Genomic DNA, 19,290 nt, shown 5'->3' with positions numbered 1-19,290 from the left:
AAGGAGATACAGTCATTTAAACTTATAATGCCCTAACAACAAAGACCAAAAACACGCAAAGCAAAAACTGATAGAACTGAAGGGAAAATAGACAATTGGAGAATAATAGTTGATCTCGGTACCCCTCTTTCAATAATGGATAGAAGAACTAGGCAGAAGATCAACGAGGAAATAAAAGACCTGAGCAACCAACAAGCCCTAATAGACATCCACAGAGCACCCCACCCAACAGCAACAGCATACATATTCCTCTTGCACATGGAATGCTCTCCATGTGTTAGGGCCTAAAACAAGTCTCAATTAATTTACAAGGATTGAAATTCTAAAAAACTATGCTCTCTGGTCACCATAGAATGAATTTAGAAATCGATAACAGAATGAAGTTTGGAAAATTCACAAATATGTGGAAATTAAACAATACATTCCTAAGTAACCAATACATCAAAAAAAAATTGCAAGGGAAATTAGAGCAAAAATTGGAAATTGAGATAAAATGATCTCTGAGAGCTTCAAAAAGTTGTGTTTGTGTAGAGCACAATTGGCAGAATATCATTCCTGGGGGACACAGTGCTCTGGAAATCCTGCTGGCGGGGGTCAGGGAGCAGGGACCATGCTGAAGTGGGCTTTCCCCCCCCAATCTCCAATTTAAGACCCAAGTCTGACCTGGAGGCATCTGCTTCTTGTTTTGATTATGAGATTTCCCAGCTGGGGTTCCAATGTTGGGGTTCACACATACCAATAAAGTGCCAGCACTCCCTGTGGTCAACCAGCTAATTGGAAATTGATTTCCTTCCTCCTTGCTGGTGTATCTCACCTCCTGGTTCATTTATTGCAGCTTCTTCAGCTTCCAGAGGTCCTTGCCTGGTGTGTAGGGTGGGATTGGGGGGCATGTATGAGACTGGGTGATGGTATGGGGTTCTGGGAGGAGAGGGGGCTAGACTGGGTGTCCCTTGTCATTATCTGCTGCAGTCCCTTCTCTGTGGTGTTTCTGAAATCCTGTTGGCAAATGTCCCCTTGCTCCTTGGTGGCGGCGGTGTGTGTGTGTGCCTTTCACATACACTCTCTCAGCAATAGGAACAAAAGAATTTCAAGATCTTTATTTAGGTGTATATAAAAAAAAAAATACAGTACGTTTCATGCACCAGTGTGGTCAATATATAGTCAATATCCCTAGAGCAATTATGACAATGATAGGAAATAGAAGGTTATAGGAATCTGTTTATTCAACTAAAACACATGACTAAAAATTGTTAACCTAAATAGCAACCTTATTATGCAAAAAGTCTTATTTTATACGTTTGTGAGAGCTAGGAATGTGTAAGTATTATTAGTAAAAAACATATGTATAAAAAACTAGTTATTAGTTAAAAATAAAGTCAGTGTTATCTACAATCCCCTGATGTGTAAGGGGCCTTCAGAGTGGGAACCTTAGTCATGATCAAGGGTGAGTTGGAGGGTTTGCCTCCACCCCTGTCCCCTCCCTCTGAGTGATTCCACTTCTCCCAGGTGTGCTTGCAGTGGACTGTTTCCTATGTGGCGAGAGGGGAGATGCACAGAACACTATAGGACTTGGGTAGGGTAGGGGCCTTGCCTTCCACAGGCTGTGCCTGAAGGATGGGGCCCTGCTGGGGTTCCCTGAGATGTGGCAACAACGAGGTGTAAAGGCAAATGGTGTGGCTCCATCGTGCAGTCATATTTGGGCTTGGACATTGGCCGTAGTTGCCAGTTGCTACGGATCACATCTTGAGTGCCTCTGAGTCAAGGGGTAAGGGGGAGAGAGAGAGAGAGACAGGAAAGAGAGAGCATGGATGAAGGGCCAGGAGAGGCAGAGATGGGAAGAGGTGTTCTGTTCCCAGAACATCAGTTCCCACTTCCCAGGCAAAACTAGAGGAGTGTCAGTGAGTCTCAAATTGGGATCACTGCTACTCTAGGCCCTCTCCGGAGGGCATGGGTGTGGAGGTGGCCCTCACCCTATGATCTGTCTCACATGGTCTCCAGTGTGCCTCAGGATGCATTCACAGTTGCTTCAAAGTTCAGCAAGCCATTTCCCTGACTTTGGTTGAATTTTCAATGCTCAGTACAGTATAGTAACCAGTGTGGCAGGCAAGTGAGGTCACCTGAGGACCCAAGGTTGATAGCTGCCAAGGGCCCCTTCCTCCTCTTGACAGGCCTGGAGAGGGGCCCAGGAGTGGTAGGGGACTTGGGAGGGTGTGAGGAAGTTGAAGCAGGGCAGGCGTGATGGACGGTCCCAAGTATCCCTTTGGACTGGGCTGCAGGGAGTGTCACCCACAGATCATTGCTGTCCTGCCCTTGCCTCCAGGAAGACAGGCACCAGGGCCTTGCCAGGGGATTTAGGGACCTCAGGGGAAGACCTCTCCTTGGTAGTTGAACATAAGCTCTTTGAGGAGCCAGAGAAAAAGTCTTTGGGTTGGACCTGTGGTCTCTGGTGACAGGGTTATGTGGATGTCCAAGCGCAGACAGACCACTAGCTTGGATTTTCCAGCATTTTTGGGGTAGCCATCACTGTTCCTGGACATGGCAGGGTCCTAGAGTTTGCTGCCCAAGGTGGCGAGGTTTCTGGGACCCACAAGGAAGGGCTGCTGGGCTGGGGTGCCAGTGCTGTATTCCAGGGCTCAGGGCCTGGTGTCCAGCTGGCTGGAGCCACAAGTGATTTGGGTCCCCAGGCCCAGAGGCATGTGGCCCCTAATACACCAGCTCCTCCCGGGAGTCCATGCTGTACAGCTCCGCCAGCATCTTGAACCTCGGCCCCCAGTCGTTGAGGAAGTCGTAATCGATGTCCGAGTCGGAGGAGTCGGTGCCCAGGGAGCTGAGGGACTCGGCGATGGACTCGGAACCCTCGTAGTCGAACAGGTGCAGCGTGTCGAAGGGCAGGCTGCTGCTGTCGTGGTCTGCCTCGTCTTTCTTTACCTCAATCACAGTGGCCATGTCCCCGAGCTCCCCAGGCTTGGTGGGGGGCAGGTGCCGCGGTGGCTTCCGCACCTGGGCGTACAGGGAGGGCCGCACATCCCGCGTGGACCGTGGCGGCTTGGGCCCGCCGTGGCGCACCGAGTTCAGCACCGACACGTCGTAGCTGGTGGTGTCCATCTCGCCGCCGCCCTCCTCGTCGTAGGTGACCAGCTGCTCGTGGATCTCGGTCACGCTCTTGCCATGGGCCCGGGCTTGCCTCCGGAGCCGCCGCCGCAGGAAGATGAGGAGGGTGATCACTGCCGGTGAGCGAGCAGTGCGTTAGAGGGAGTTAGACGTGGCCCAGCCACTGGCCGCCTCGGCCCTCCGGGTCTCAGCTGTACCCTCCTCTCTTCCCCAGGAATCCCTCCAACTTCCCAGTGGCATCCCAGCCCAACACAGGTTTGCTTTGGTTCAGACACCTAGTGGGCCCACCTCCCCACTTCCCTGGGACCAAGTCTCTGCCCCACCCTGTCCCCATGTGGTCCTGACTGGCTGTCGCTGCCACCGGTAGGGGTGGGAAGGGAGAGGTGCCGAGTGGGCCTCCCTCAAGTTCGTTCTCAGCCTCATTTCCTCCCTTCTTTTACCACCGTGGCAAATCCTCTGTCGCTTAAAAACAAACCCCCAGATTATTTCTGTGTGCATGTGTCTGTGTGTGTTTTTAATTGATTTTAGAGAGAAAGAGGAAGGGAGGGGGAGAAAGAGAGAAACATGGATGTGACAGAGAAGCATCGATGCGTCTCCTCCTCTATGCATCCCAACCAGGGATCACACCTGAAACCCAGGTATGTGCCTTAACCTGGAATTGAACTGGTGACCTTTCAGTGCATGGGATGACGTCATCCAACTGAGTCGCACCGGCCAGGGCATCCTCTGTCACTTTTGAAGGCCAGTAGGCCAGAGGTCAGGGCAGAAATGGGCAAAGAGATGTAGCTGGAATTTGGAGAGCAAAGATTCTGGGCCATGGCTTCATTGACAGGTGTGATAATGATAGTGGATAAGGGTGGTGCTGGCAGATGTGGCACTCACTGCAGGAGCAGCGGTCACTCTTCAGCACCTACTGTATCCGTGCTGGCACCCAGGGAGGTGAAGCTGGCAGCCCTGTTTCCCACAGGGGCCTAGGGTAGGGTGCTGGCCCAGGGCTATACTGTGGGCTGGAGGCAGGATTGGACCGGGGTCCCTGACCTCTTCCTCCTCCGGAGCGGCCCCCTCAGTGTCCCCTCCCCTTCCTCCTGGACACTGACCTGTGATGGTGAGAATGCAGAGGAAGATGGCTACCAGCGCCTGGATGCTGACGCCCACCTGGGGGGCTGCCTCCTCGCAGAAGGTGAACTCGCCACGCTCGTTGCACTTGCACACTGTCACGGCCAGCGTGTTCGTGCTTGTGAGGCTCGGCCTCCCGTTGTCCGAGATGACCACAGGCAGGAGGTGGACCTTGGCACGCTCCCGGTCAAACTGCCCGTACTTGACTCTGATGTTGGCCGTGTTATCTGGAAGCACCGGGGCCTCAGAGTCAGGTTGTGCTGCCTGGAGCGCCCGTCCCCTTGCCCACGCTGACAGTGAGGCCTGCCTCCTCCAGAGAGTCCTCCCTGATTGTGCCTGCCCATGTGCCGCCCGGGGTGCCTCTGTGTTCTTTGTACCCCCTGCCTTATGTTTCAGCCATTTGAACACCTGTCTGTTCTTCCAGAGAGGGGATATTTTGGGCAGCTCCGTTGACTTCTAAGAATGGCTTGTCCAGAATGTAAAACCTCTGCTTTCTTCTCTGGGCAACTGATATGCCTGACCCCTTCCTTCCTAACTTCACTCTAATAACAGGGGACTCTCTTTCAGATCAGTTAATGAATGTATTCTTTTAAGCCTTGACAAGTAATAAGGGGGGAAATAAAGTTTTAAAAAGTCTTTTAGATCGGGCTAATTTCTGAGACTTTCTGTTATCCCTGCAAATTGATTAGAAAGTAAAAACAATGCTTATGTTCGCGGGGGCTCTGAGGGAATGATTACACATGGAATTGAGAATATCTGGGGCAGGCTGGAATTGGGACTGTGCTGTGTCCCTCCGACCTCCAATCAATAGTTTCATGTACAGGAAAACTCCCCAGGGAGCTTTTAAACCTGCTGACTTTCAGACCTGCCTCCCTCCCAGCTGCCTCCTTTCCTTTCCCCCACCCCCCTTCCACATTTCTGATTCAGTGGCTTTAAGCAGAGGCCAGATAGCCTGCCTTTTGTAGACTTCCTGTGGGTCATGATACTGATGGTCAGGGGAGGGTCCGGGGACTCCCTGTTCCAGGGTTTGGAGGGGATATTTGACCGGCTGTGTAGGGTTGGCCCACTCAGAAAGCCAGCCAAAAGCAAAGGAGGCCTTCTTTTAGATTTCAAATAAGAGCCAGTTACATTTCATTATTAAGTAGCCTTGTCTATTATAGTTGAGAGTAAACAGTATGGCTGTGGACACCATGGGAGAAATGAGAGATTTCTCACTACACTCATTTAATTCTATAGCAGGACATTCACGCTCTAAGTGAATCCCAGACCAACAGGCTTGCCTCCTGGCCGCACATGGGGTGTCTTTGGGGTGGCACTTAGGCTTTCCACACCATTGTAGACCTCCTCTGAGATGGGATTGAGGCTGACCTTAGGGACGGGGTGATGGGCATTTGTGCCACATTATTTAATGCTAAAGACAGCTGAATGTTGTTGACTGTCAACATGTCATGGCCACCTTCCTTCCCCATCCCACAGAAGGCTGTGGCTGGTCCCCTGGGTCTGCCCCCACTCTCAGAGACCCCACTTCCACACCTTCTTCATCCTGACTTTGCAATGGCTCTTTCTATACAGGGGTCCTCATCAACCACAGTTTTGCCAATCAGGAATGGGCAGGGATTCCACCCTGTGCTGGGTAAAGGATTGCTCTGTATAGATTAAAGGGGGATTTTTTTTTTCTGTTTTTCTGAGGAAGCAGTTGAAGCGATGGAAACCTGTCTACTGTTGGCTGGAATTCAATCAACTCAGCATGACCACTCTCCTGAGTGCTACTCGTCGGAAGCTCCGATTGGCTACTACGGACATCACAGGACTCCCTGGGCTGTGACTGGTGGACCAGATCCTGTCCCAGGCCCCCGGGGGTGAGTAGTTATTATACTTGAATTAAGACCGAGTTTTCTATATCCTTGGCATTTCAAATTTCACATTTCTGGTTTTGGCTCTTTGGAAGTGACCTCAAAGTTCCATGTCATAGAGTAGTCAGTGATGGTGCTGAGCTCAGAGATTCTGCCGGAAGGAACCCCTTGGCTAGTTTGTGAATGGAGATGACTGCACCCCGTATCTATTCCGTAGGCCTAGCGTCTTATGGGGAACGGCAGGCCATGTGGGCCTGGCAGTTTGGCTGGGGCCTCTCTGACCAATAAGGTGTGTGACAAAATATGCTATTCCAGGAAAACCCCAGCAAGGGCTTGCCCCCGGTCTGTTGGCTTGGGCCTTGACCCTGGAGCTTCAAGACTCAAATAACCCCACCCCTGACCCTCCTAAGAGCCAGGCTAACTGCTGTCATGTGTACTCACCATGGTTATCCACGAGGGTGAAGTTGCTGTCCTCGGTGCTCAGGGAGAATTTGAACTTCACGTTCCTTGGTGTTATGTCTTTGTCAGTCGCCGAGATTTGCACCACCAGCTGGAGTGTGGAAGATGAGGGATGGTCAGTGATGGTGTTGGGGTTGTCTGGGGTTCGGTGATGGAGATTTTGGGTTTAGACCATGGCTGCCTCTCACCTGCAACACTCACCTAAATGAGCTCCACGAAGATACTCTTTGTAGCAGCCCCCTCCCCACCAATCTATTCTCCACCTATTTTCTGTGAGCCTCAGTTTCTCCGCCTATGAGGTAGGAATAACGTCCCCTTTCCTCAAGGCTGTTGTGCAGGTTACATTAAGCAACTGACTGTGGACGGGAGGTGCTGCTCTGAAGCCTGTCCCGGGGGTGCCGCCTTGCCCTCCCCCCTGAGCCAGACTCACCATGCCCTGTTCAGCATTCTCACACACTTTGGGCTCGTAGGGCTCAGCAAACTCTGGGGCGTTGTCGTTCTGATCCAAAATTTCGATGTAGACCTTTACAATGGATTCTTTGCCTGTGGGGTTCCCTGCAGGGGGAGAGGACTTGTCACCGCAGTGGGCTCAGGTGATGTGGGGATGGGGACTCCTGGAGGGGTGCCCTTTTTACAGGAAGAGGGGGCTGTGGACCTCTGGAAGAGAGGCCAGCGGTGGTATTCTGGATGAAATGAGTGGAACAGGTAGGGGGTCAAGCTTCATGCACAAGGATGCTTACTAAAGAATTGCTTGTAAGGACAAAAAGGTAACCTAAGTGAATTTAAAAAGGTTTTAATTAAATTGAATTAAGTAATCACCAAACTCACCTAATGATTTAATCAAGTAATTAGATGAATTTAAACAAGTATACTTTATTGAATTAAATTAATTAACTACAAAATGACTTAAAAGGTAAACAAGGTAAGTGAGATTGGGTTAGTAAATTATACCAAGAGACACATCAATTGGTTGCCTTCTGCATGTGCCCCGATCGAGCCTGCAACCGAGGTACTTGGCTGGGATCTAACCCGAGACAACTTCAGTCCGTGGGCAGACACTCTAAGCATTCAGCCAAACCCTCTAGGGCTAAGTTATACCACTTCAAAAGAATGGGATATGTGGCCACTTATAATGCCCATGTAAATTACATTTTAAAAATGTAATTTAAAAAAAGATGTTTTACGATCATGAGAAAATGGTTCTGGAATAAGTTTTAAGTGAAAATGGAGGATATGATTTTATGCAAATATTATAAACTTCAGTAAAAATATGTATAGAAAAAGGCCCACATGTATAGAAAGTACACTAAAGTGCTAACAGTAGTTGGCTCTGTGTGGTAGGATTATGTGTGTGTGTGGGGGGAATAATTTTCTTCTCCTATTCTGTACTTTCCATATTTAAAAATAAACAACAAATAACTTCTAAAATTTAAATTACTTTTTAAATTTAAATTGCTTTTAAATTACTTTAAAAGTAATTAAGTTACTTTTAAAATTTAAAAAAAATTATGACTATTATTAGATGGGGAAGAAAGGGGCAAAGACCGATCTGAAATACACAGGAGTCCTTCAGAGTTGGCCTGGCTGTCCTGTTGGGGGCTGTGGGAGTCTGGGAGCACCCGGCAGGAGGCAGTGGCCTTCCAGGGTAGTACTAGGGGGGCCTTGGCCAAGTCACATCCTCTCCCCCTCTCTGGGTGGTGCTCTCCTGGGTAAGGGGGGAATGTTAACCCTTCTTCTGCAGGGCAGATGTGATTTTCTCATATAGGCAAAGGGTGCCAAACTCCCAACACTTGTTTTCCCCTTTGGCACATATTACGCTGATTTCTGGAGAACCTAACAATTTTGGAGTTAGGAGCTGCTGCAGATTTTCAATTCAACCCACTAACTGAAGCATAAAGAGCCCCCAAAGCAGCCTCTTCCAAAATTCACAATAATAAGAATTGTGTGGCACTTGTTCAATGCATATCCCTTGGCCCCATTTCTGGCTCACTGGAGTTGAACCTCCAGGGAGGGGTCTAAGAGGTGCCCTAGGTGATTCTTGTTACAGGCCATTGGCAGCCGTTTTATTAACAGTGCTTCTTAAACTGTGCTCTGCATAAGATTCTGATTCAGTCTGAGGCCGGGGCCTGGCACGCGGCCCTTCTAACAAAGCCTCGGGGCATAGGGAGGCTGTTGGTCCATCCACACTCGGGGATGAAGGCTCTGTAGCATCTCAGCCAAGTGGTGCTTCAGTGGGAGCTTAGAACACCTCTAGAGACCCACAGTGACAGATTACGCCAATTTTGAATAAATGAGGGAACCCAGAGAAGCCCAGGTACCCTGGCAGCTGGGACTGCTCACCTCTGGAATCCAGTTCTTTGGCCTCCACAGTCAGGTTGTACCAGGGGTAGACTTCTCTGTCCAGTTCCTTCTCATTGTAAATACTCCCCTGCTTGGTTACTTGGAAGAACTGGCCCTTGTCGCTGGTCCTGCGGATGAAGTATCTGCCAGGGAGACAGAGATTCAAATTTTGTGAAGTAGAAATCTGAACAGTTTTTTCAGAGATCAAAAACAAAGGTATTGAAGAGATGACAAGAAAGAGGGAAAATGTAATTATAACATATATATCTACTGAAGAAAATTCCAGAGCAAATGAAGACAAGCAAGCAACAAATCAGCCATTAATGCCTCTTGCTGTTTGTGTGGTCATGGAGAAAGGCGAGATAGGACCACACCAAACATGAGCTTGGTGGACAGGAGATACTTGGGAGTGGGGGTTACTGATGTTTCTTTCTCCATCTTTGGGTTGTTTCTGTGTGAAATGAACACTTTTTCCTCCTGTGGTTTTGGGAAGGCAAATTTAACAAAACCTGTTTAGTGGAGAGGACTTACATACGTTACCTAGTTGGTTGCCTCTTGGCCATCAGAACCTCCCTAGATGGGGCCTGTGGGAGCCAGGGTCCAAAGAACAGACCTAGGTTGAGAGCTCTTACGGCCAGGGCCATGCTAGGTGGGTGCTCAGGCGGGACAAGGTCCCAGGTGGCCACGTGGGCCAGTGGAAGAGCTTGGGCTGCTAGTCCTGCATGTGCCATTTCCCGCACGCGTGCTGGGAGAAGCGGGTTTCTCCTTTGAGTCTGCGTCTCAGTCCAGCAGGCAGAAGGACCTCAAGGCCAGGGTTGTGATGATCATCACCTTCCTCACACCCTCCTTACCCAATGCTCCTCCGAGCGGCATCCGGGTCCATGGCCAGCACCGAGCCGATCAGAGTTTTCTTCATGTTCTCCTGCAGTTGGAAGTGGTAGAAGGGCTTCTGGAAGACAGGGGGCTCGTCCACATCTGTGACATTGATGGTGACCCGGGCCTTGTTTCTGGGGGAGATGCTGCTTGAGTAGCGGAGGTTGATGGTGGGGTCCGTGGCCTCGATGGTGAAGCTGTATTGCTGGATGTGTTCGTAGTCCAGGGGCTGTGGGATGGAAAAGTATGGGGAGCCCCTGGTCAGAGCCAAGCATGTGGCATGCATCTTCACAGTGATCCTGTGAGGTACTTCTGGGATGATGCCCATTTTACAGATAAGGGGCCTGAGGCCTGAAGAAGTGATATTTCCAAGGTCATCAAGAGAGTGGCTGGGCCTGGCTATCTGCAGCTGCACCCCTCCCCCCCCAATCACTTTTCAGCGGCTTCATTGCTACACCTTCAAGCCTGGCTCTGTGCCTGGCCCTGTTCCAAGACTTGGGACACACAGGGATCAGCCCCAGTCCTGCTCTCAAGGGGATCAAAGATTAGTGGTTCTAGCCACAGCTCCTTCAGGATGAGTCTTTTCTTATATTTTTGCTCAAGAATCTTCTCCTGCCCTTGCCTGCTTAGTACTTTCCTACACACCGCTCCAGAAGGAAATTCAAAGGTAATCAGATGTTCTCTCAGCACCCATCCTTGCCCCTCCTAACACAGGAAATTGTCCCTGTCTTTTCATGCTTCCCTGCTCACTGAGAGCTTTGGTAGCGTGGAGGCTGACTGACTCCCTTGGGTGTCTCCAGTCCCCAGTGCAGGGCTGGGCCAGAGACAGGCTCAGGAGAGGTTTGCTGGGGGTCTAGCTCGGGCAGAGGGGTTCCGGAGTGTCCCATCTGAGGTGGGTCACCCCTGGCTCACACTCCTAGTCTGCATGGACATTCTGGAGGCACTTTGTGCCCTGGCAGTATTGCCTCTTCCAGATTCAGTTGGCCTGACCGCTGTCTGTCAGCAGGCACTGCCAGTGGCCACCGACATCCCCACGGTGCTTACTGTTTCCGTACGTGCCCACGACTCTCTGCTGCAAGCAGCTTTAGCTCTCCTGGTGCTCTAGTGGCCAGGGCCCAGGGCAGGCTGGAAAGTGCCAGGGAGTGAATGTCCCTAGGAGCAGCCCTTGGTCCACACCACAGCTTCCCCACCCTCAGCTGCTACAACTCTGAGGCAGCCCTTTCCCAGATGTCCCCAGTGGGACTGGGACCCCATTGCCCACAGTGGAAACCTGGTCACTAAGGAGTCCCACACCATCTTCTTTCTTTCCACGTGTCACTGTTCCTGGGGCTTCCTGGGAACACCTCCCAAATACACTATTTGTACCAGATCCCTGCCTCACCCCAGCCTAAGGCACCAATCCTTCTGGCTCCCCTGTCCCAGTCTCTGTGAGCATAAGGCTAGCCCAAGCTGACCCAAATGTGCACCTCTGATGGCCTCTGACCTGGTAGCCGCCCCTGAGTGAGTTGTGTGGATGCTGGGAGCCCCCAACCCCACCCCACATCTGTCCCCGTTGCTCCAGGCCCGCAAACCTTCATGGGCTTGATGATGCCCTCATTGTGGGTGGGGTCCGTCTCGATGGCGAAGGTGTCCCTGTACTCTCCCTGCACGATGCTATACTTGGTCTTCCGGTTCTGGGGTTCGTCTGGGTCCTCAACAAACAGAGAGCCCAGGGGGCTCCCCACACGGATGTCTTCAGGCACCGTAAATACGTACTTGGCTGATGCAAATAGGGCACCCCAAAGGGCACTGGGTTAATGAGATAGACAAGGCGATTGTCCCTCCTACGACCCTAACATATTCTGATATAGGAAATGGGCATGGAAAAATAATAATAAATAATAATGCCACAGGAATTTTGAGTCCCAAGGCAAACTGGTTCTGCTCTATTTGTCCATCCATCCATCCATCCATCCATCCATCCATCCATCCATCCATCCAACTAGTTATTGAGCACCTCCTGTGTGCCAGGCACTTTGCTAGGGGTTATACATTGACAAGAGAGACAGGGAGACAAGTCCTGCCTTCAGGGAGCTTATGCCATACACAATGAGACCACTTCAGGAAAACTGGCCTGTCCTTGGGGTGGCTGAGCCTCTGAATTATGCCTCAGCTTTGGAGGGTTCAAGTGAGGAGCCATCTGACTTCCTCCCCAGCCCCACCCGGGGCATGTGAAAAGCTCTTTTCAGACATTTTTGGGGAGAATCAGTCTGTGGGTGGGGTCAGTGTCCTGAGGCAGGGAGCAGTAAGACAGCCTTGGGAATGTGTGCAGGGATGGGGCGCAGGACCTCTCCCTTCACCAAAATGACTTCCCTGGGTCTTAGGCTCACTCTGGGGTGGGAGGAGAGGTAGAGGGACTTTGCCGAGAGCCCCCAGGTCACAGAGTCTGGAGCATTCCACCCCCTGCCCTCCACAGGGTCCCAGGGGAGGGGCTCACTCTGGGTGAAGATGGGGAAGTTGTCGTTGATGTCCTGCAGAGTGATCAGCACAGTGGTCGTGCCTGATTCCCCCTGGAGGCCCTGGGCATCACGTGCTTCCACCACGATCTCGTACCTGGCCTGCGCCTCTCGGTCCAAGTTGTTGACTTTTGTGGAAATGAGTCCTGCAAAAAGTATCCCAGCAGGAGCTGTGTTACCTGGGGAGCTTGTAGAAAATGCTGGTGTCCAGGCCCTCTCCAGCGAGCACCTGACTATAAAGTGCCCCAAGTCATTCCAATGTGCAGCCAGGGCTGAGGGGCGCTGGTCAACCACCCCCGGCCTCCACTCCCTGCACTTCAAGGCCAAAGCTGCCCAATACGGTCCAATATTCGCCTTAGCTGCCTGGAGCACTGTGCTGAGAAAGTGCAGGAGGCCACCTCTAGGCTCAGCATGGAGAGACAGCTGTGACGACCAGTAATGCCCGCCTTGTGCCTCACAGGGTGTGGTGGTGTCTGTGCTGTGTATTTGCCATCCCTCCAGGCCTGTCTTACTTCCAAGACTCAGTCTTTACAGTTATTAAAATCACACCGAGTGGATAATTACAATGGGCTGTGTGCTCTCTCTATATTTTCTAATTCAGTCTTCACAGCTACCGAGCGGGATGAACGTAAGCATTCCCATTTTGGATGAGGGAACTCAGGCTTGCAGAGGTTAGTTGATTTGCCTGAGGTCTGTAGAGAGGGTTAGTAGGAGAGCTGGGCTTGGAAGCCAGATCAGTCTGAACCTGCACCCAGGGCTGCTAACCAGCTTTCACTCCCGCCTCCCGTGTCACTGCTTGGTCCCTTGGACTGCAGTCCACACCTTGGGCACCTGTCTATTTCCTTCTGCCTTCACCAGCCACCTTGTCTTAATGTTCGATACTGACCACCTCTGTAGCACAGTGTTGCTCAGTGGTCGGTGACACCTGTCAGACTGGACTTCCCTGGGCCCCTGCCCCTGTAATATCCGTCCCACCCCACCTCTAAGCCACAGGAGGGTTAGTCACACAGACCAGAGTTCGAGATGCCAAAATATTCATCTCCTTTCAGGATTCGGTACATGACAGTGGCATGGTCTGCAACAGTGGGGTCATCTGCGTCCACTGCTGTCACTTTGATGACTGAGGTCCCTGTGGAGAGAGAATCCAGGGGTTGTAGCCTTGTGACTGCCAGTCCCTACCCCATTCCCAGGTGAGGGCAGATGGGGCTCAGGGTGTCCCCTGACCCTACTTCCCCCAGGTCCTGAGGGAAAAAGGCTGCTTTGTTTATTGAAGAGCCTGCATGGGGACAAAGTGCTGGCAGGGGTTGAGGCCCAGCCTGGTCAGCCTTGAAGGGTGCAGAGAACGGTTGGTTTTCATTTATGGGGGAAATGAGGGAGGGGTGCATGGTTGGGGTCATGAGGAGAAACCTAGGAGAGAGGGGCTGATTCTTTCCTTCCCCGGAAGGGTGGCAACAAGGGAATGGGAAGGTACCCCCAAAGGGGTGGGTGTCACAACTCTTTTTCCCTTGAACACCAGGATCCCCATACTTAGCAGGAAGGCCTGGTTGCAGGGCCTTGGCCAGGGCCCTGGACTGAGGGGTGGGGAAGGGAACCCTTTTCTATCACCTCCTGGAGGCTTGGGGTAGAATTGAGGAATGAATAGTAACCTCTGGAGGTCCGTAGTCCAGGCTGGTGACACACCTTGGGGTGAAGGCTCTAGTCCTTCCCCCTCTACTCCTGCATGGATCCCAGAGAGGACTCTTCTTGCCTTGGTGGCAGAGTTGGCATTATTCATGTGCAGAAGCTATGCTCTTGTGTCAGTCCTGAGAGTCAGAGCAGTAGGTGGGGCTTGCTCTAAAGAGTAATCAGATGTGTGTGTCTCTGATGGTGAAGGCTCAGCCCATAGTTAGGGGCAGGGCTCAGTCTATGATCAGGATCAGGGCTCAGTCTATGACTCAGGGTTCAGTCTATAATCAGGATCAGGGCTCAGTCTATGACTAGGGTCAGGGTTCAGTCTATGATCAGGATCAGGGCTCAGTCTATGACTAGGCCCAGGGTTCAGTCCAGGATGAGAATCGGGGCTCAGTCTATGACTAGGGTCATTACAATCACTGCTCTGAACTCATTGACTCCTGGCCTCAGGAGGTGAAGCTGCTGATGGAGAGGTGCCTTCAGGCTGGGGATAAGGGAGGGAGAGGAGAGAGGGACAGAGGGACAGACTGAGCACATACCCACAGCCGACATCTCAGACACAGATGCGTTGAAAAACTGGTGAGTGAACACAGGCCAGTTGTCATTCACATCGTGAACTTTGATGGTGAAGCTGGAAGGCGACTCCAGGTCCCTCTTGGTGTCCTTGTCCACTATGAGGGCAGTGAGGTGATACTCGGAGACCTTCTCCCTGTCTAGTCTCTCAAAGGCATACACGTCTCCTGTGTTCTCATCGACCCTGAAGACCTTGTCGGCAGCATCTCCCCTGAGCAGGTACTTGGCGTTCTTGCGGTTCGCGCTTGATTTGATCTGGGAGAGAAGAGGTGCTCTGAGCCGCAGTGGGCAGTGGTGGCTGTGTGTGTGTGTGTGCACGTGCGAGCGTGCAAGCACACGTGTACATGTATGTACGCACGTGCACATTTGTGCATGTGAGCGTGTGGTGCTGGCCAGGGATCCTAAATGTGACACTGCAATTTTTAAAAATTAAAGTGTAGTTGACATGCAATATTAGTTTCAGGGGTACGACACAGTGATTAGACATTGATATTCCTTATGATGTGATTGTGACAATAAGGCTAGAAACCATCTGTCACCGTACAAAGTTATTAGGATAATACTGACTGTGTTCCTTATGCTGTACATTACATCCTCATGACTTAATTATTGATTTATAACGAGGTTTATATCTCTATTCCCCTCCACCCTTTCATTCATTCCCCCCGCTGCCCTCCCCTCTGGCAATCATCAGTTCTCTGTATCAATTAGTATCTATGAGGATTTTTTCTGGTGTGTTCGATCTTTTTTTTTTCTTCTTCTAGATTCCACATGCAAGTGAAATAACATGGTGTTTGTCTTCTCTGACTTACTTCACGTAGCATACTAGCCTCTAGATCCATCCATGTTGTTCCAAATGGCAAGATTTGGTTCTTTTTTATTGCTGAGTAATACTCCATTCTCTCTCTATACCACATCTTCATCCACTCATCTGCTGATGGACACCTACATTGCTTCTATATTATGGCTATTGTAAATAACACTGCATGAACATAGGGGTGCATATGTATTTTCGAATTAGTGTTTTTGTTTTCTTTGGATAAATATCTAGAAATTGCAGGATCATGTGGTAGCTCTATTTTTAATTTTTTGAGGAACCTCCGTGCTCTTTTCCATAGTGGCTGCACCAGTTTATATTCCCACCAACAACAGTGCATGAGGGCTCCCTTTTCTCCGCATCTTCACCAACACTTGTTATTTGTTCCCTTTTTGATAATAGCCATGCTGACAGGTGTGAGGTGATATTTCATTGTGGTTTTAATTTGCATTTTCCTGATGGTTAGTGATGTTGAGCATCTTTTCCTATGTCTGTTGGCCAAGAAAGAGTGGGTCTCGAGACGGAAAAGGGAGCGTCAAGAAGGGTGTGGTCAATTCCTATGAGGTCTGGGAATGTCCCTAGGGTTTAGCAGTCATTGGACTTCTTGGTGGGAGCAGCAGCAAGGGGGTGGTGGGGTAAGAAGCCAGATAAGAGAGTGTAGGGAAGTCTGCAAGGCGAGGAAGAGGAGACGGAGTGAGGACACTGGCCTTGGGTGGGAGGGAGGGCGAGAGGCAGGGCTGCAGCTGGAGGGGGCAGAGCTTCGTGGAGCGGGGCTGCCATGTGCAGGGACAGGCAGGTGGGACCCCATGGGAGGTCCTAAGGCCCAGAGGCCGAGTCATCTGATGGACAGTGAGGCTCTGCAGCCTGTGGCCTGAAGGGACAGTCTGGGGCGCTGTGTGAGTTGCTCAGGGTTAGGGTAAGATGGTAGCTCCACACTTGGTTCTGAGTGGGCGTGTTGGGATCCACGAGGTTAAGAACAGTGAGGGGGAACGAGTCAGTTTTGATCTCGTCTATTAGAATTCTGAGTAAGAATTCACTTGAATATAAATTTGTTTTCCTTTCTCCCAACTTTTCTTAAGTAGACTTTATTTTTTAGCATAGTATTAGATTTCTAGAAAAGTTGAGAAGATAGTACAGAAAGTCCTCATGCTTCCTGCTCCCTATTTCCTTCATTGTTAACACCTTGCATTGGTCTGGTACCTTTGTTATGCTTAATGGACTAATCTTGATACATTATTATTGCCCTAAGTCCATCGTTTATGCAGATTTTTTTAGTTTTTACTTAATGCCCTTTTTCTGTTCTTGGATCCCATCAGGGCCACCACATTACATCTGGTCACCACGTTTCTTTAAGCTCTTCTGGGCTGTGACAGGTGCTCAGACTTTCAGTGTTTTTGATGACCGTGACCGCTTGGAGGTCTCCTGGTGTAGGATGCCCTCTGTTGGAATCTGTCTGACATTTTTCCCAAAATTAGACTGGGGTTATGGATTTTGGGGAGCCCTTATCTTTAAAAATGATCACTATAGCCCTGGCCAGTGTGACTCAGTTGGTAGGGCATTGTCCCATGCACCGACAGGCCACAGGTTTCATTCCCGGTCGGGGCACATGGCCGGCTTGCCTGCTCAGTCCCCAGTAAGGGGAGCGCTGGACGCAGCTGATCGGTGTTTCTCTCTCTCCCTCCCCCTCTCCCTTCTCCTCTCTCGCTCTAAAATCAATAGAAACATATTTTATTTTTAATTTTTATTTTTAAAAAATATATCTTTATTGATTTCAGAGAGAGGGAAGGAGAGGGAGAGAGAGAAATAGAAACATCAATGATAAGAGAGTCATTGATCGAGCCTGCAACTCGGGCATGTGCCCTGACCAGGAATCGAACCCTGATCGCCTGGATCCCAGGTCAATGCTCAACCGCTGAGCCACGCCCGGCTGGGCAATAGAAACATATTTTAAAGAGAGCTTGGACATAACGTCTTAATGCCCAAAGCCATGCTGACCCATATTTGTGGATCCCGGAGTTGGCCCGGGACTCACTCCCATTGTCCAGCCAGCTTTGTAAACAGTGGCTCTGTGCTCTGGCCTTGATAAACAGGGACTTCCTTCCCTCAGATGACATCTTTGGGAGCCAGGGGGTGATCCTTGGAGCCCTGTCCTTATCATTCCCATGCACCCTTGTTTCTATCTGGGCTGGGGGCAGCATGTGGCTCCTCTGTCCCCCAGCCCAATTCCAGGTACCCAGTAAACACTGATGGCCGATGATGGCAGGCCTGACTCTCTTCCTGCTGCTGAAGACCCTAGGATGATCCCTTCGGGGGCTGTCGTGTCAGGCTGTATGTGACACAGGTGTCCCCTGCTCTCTGCTGATTCTCTCTGACTCACCCTGCAGATTTCCTTGGGACCGGCCACTCTCTTCAGTGCTGATTCATGGCACAATTATCCCATTACAAAGGACGTGGGCAGGTTGATGGAATTTTACCCTATGACAGTGTTCATATTCCTGTCGGGCTCCAGGAACCCTATGCTTTCCTGGGCCCATGTCCTCCTAGGGCTCTGTCCTGGGCAAGCGTCTTTCCCCCTTGAGTAGCCAACCTGAGGGATTTAAACTTCCCAGTCACTCTTGGGAGTCAGAGGAGCCCATGGGCACAGTCAGCTGGCTGTTGGCGGGGCTGAGTGGGTTCTGCCAGCTGCTGTGGCATATCTGATGTGAGGCCAGGCTGGACCCCCCTCCACCAAGGGTCCTCTCCAGTCTGTTTCTCTGTAACCACAGGGCTCCTCCATCACTGCTGTCTGCGGGGTTCTTTGTCTAATGTCTGCTATCCTTCTAGACTAGGCTGGGCAAACTGTTTCTGTAAAAGCCAGATAGTAAATATTTTCAACTTTGTAGGTCACATGGTCTTTGTCACAACTACTCAAATATGCCATCGTAGCATGAAAGCAACCACGGCAATGTGTAAATCGTGGATGTGTCTGTCCCAATAAATCTGTGTTTACAAACTTAGGTGGTGGGCCAGTTCTGCCAGCCCCTATTTTAGACCACAAGCTGCACCAGGATGGGGACCATGTTATCTTTGCCCACTGTGGTCTCTCCACAGAGCCTTGCCCCATGTGTGGCACCATACATCTTCTTGTCAGCGCCTTGATCTCTTATTTCTGTAGCCAACCATGTTTAGATTCCAAGAAACGGACATGGTGAGATTTTACGCACTTGAAAGAAATATTTTTTCCTCGCTGAAAACTCTCAAAATACCCAGTGCATCTACCTGTCACTGTGTGTGAAATTCTACCACTAGAGCTATTCTTTTGAATTAGAATGGTTGGTCTTCACATCAATAACGATGTGACACACAGTAAGACAGTTCAGTCTTCACTCTGAACCCTAGGAAGGTGACTGGGGATGAACACAATTTAAAGAGAAAGGAAGTGGGGGTAGCAGCCCTAGAGGGCAGGCTGGTGTCAGGTACCTTGTGGGTATTCTAGAAGCTGGAGTGTTGTGTAGGGTGACAGAAAACTAGGGAGGGGTCGCCTGAGAGAAAGTGTTTTTTGAGGAAGTTCAAAGGCCTAGACCAGGGTTGGCAAACTATGGCCTGGACCATTAACTTTACCACCAGCACAGTTTGGTAGAAGGCTGCTCAGGTTTTCCAGACCTCTCAGATGGGAAAACTTTATGGGAGGCTTGGCTGCTTCTGCCCTAAGCCCTGAACTGGTCTTCCCAGCCTTTGAATGGGGTGGCCCTTCCACCAATGATATTTGGTCCACAGACCAAGGTCTGGGAGAGAATAAACCATAATGTTCACCATCATATCTACCACAGCCACATCACTAACAACATCACCACTCCCATCATCAATGTCATGGTCACCACGACCACCACCGACTTTCCCTTTCTATCAACACCACCGCACCACTGCCACCGTCACCTCCACGATCACCATCACCACTACCACCCACTCCCCCTCCTCATCACCATTATCACCATTACCAGGA

At 50.6% G+C, this 19,290-nt stretch overlaps 1 protein-coding gene across 2 annotated transcripts in view; it reads right to left on the bottom strand.

Annotated features, from left to right (window-relative positions):
• Positions 1-1,071: 1,071 nt before the first annotated feature.
• CDH5 (cadherin 5) overlaps positions 1,072-19,290 on the bottom strand; it is a 31,198-nt gene continuing 12,979 nt past the window's right edge. For both annotated transcript variants that reach the window (XM_081120114.1, XM_081120113.1), the window contains exons 3-12: positions 14,458-14,746; positions 13,260-13,376; positions 12,229-12,393; positions 11,324-11,511; positions 9,731-9,981; positions 8,880-9,022; positions 6,970-7,094; positions 6,522-6,630; positions 4,209-4,454; positions 1,072-3,224 (exon numbers count right to left, since the gene is read on the bottom strand). In XM_081120114.1, the coding sequence (XP_080976240.1) occupies positions 2,704-3,224; positions 4,209-4,454; positions 6,522-6,630; positions 6,970-7,094; positions 8,880-9,022; positions 9,731-9,981; positions 11,324-11,511; positions 12,229-12,393; positions 13,260-13,376; positions 14,458-14,746 (2,154 nt within the window). In that variant the 3' untranslated portion in view covers positions 1,072-2,703. The remainder of the gene's footprint in view (positions 3,225-4,208; positions 4,455-6,521; positions 6,631-6,969; positions 7,095-8,879; positions 9,023-9,730; positions 9,982-11,323; positions 11,512-12,228; positions 12,394-13,259; positions 13,377-14,457; positions 14,747-19,290) is intronic.

Source organism: Miniopterus schreibersii, assembly GCF_964146895.1.
Source record: "Miniopterus schreibersii genome assembly, chromosome: 18".
NCBI classification, from domain to species: domain Eukaryota; kingdom Metazoa; phylum Chordata; class Mammalia; order Chiroptera; family Miniopteridae; genus Miniopterus; species Miniopterus schreibersii.
This window is presented reverse-complemented; position numbering and strand designations above follow the sequence as displayed.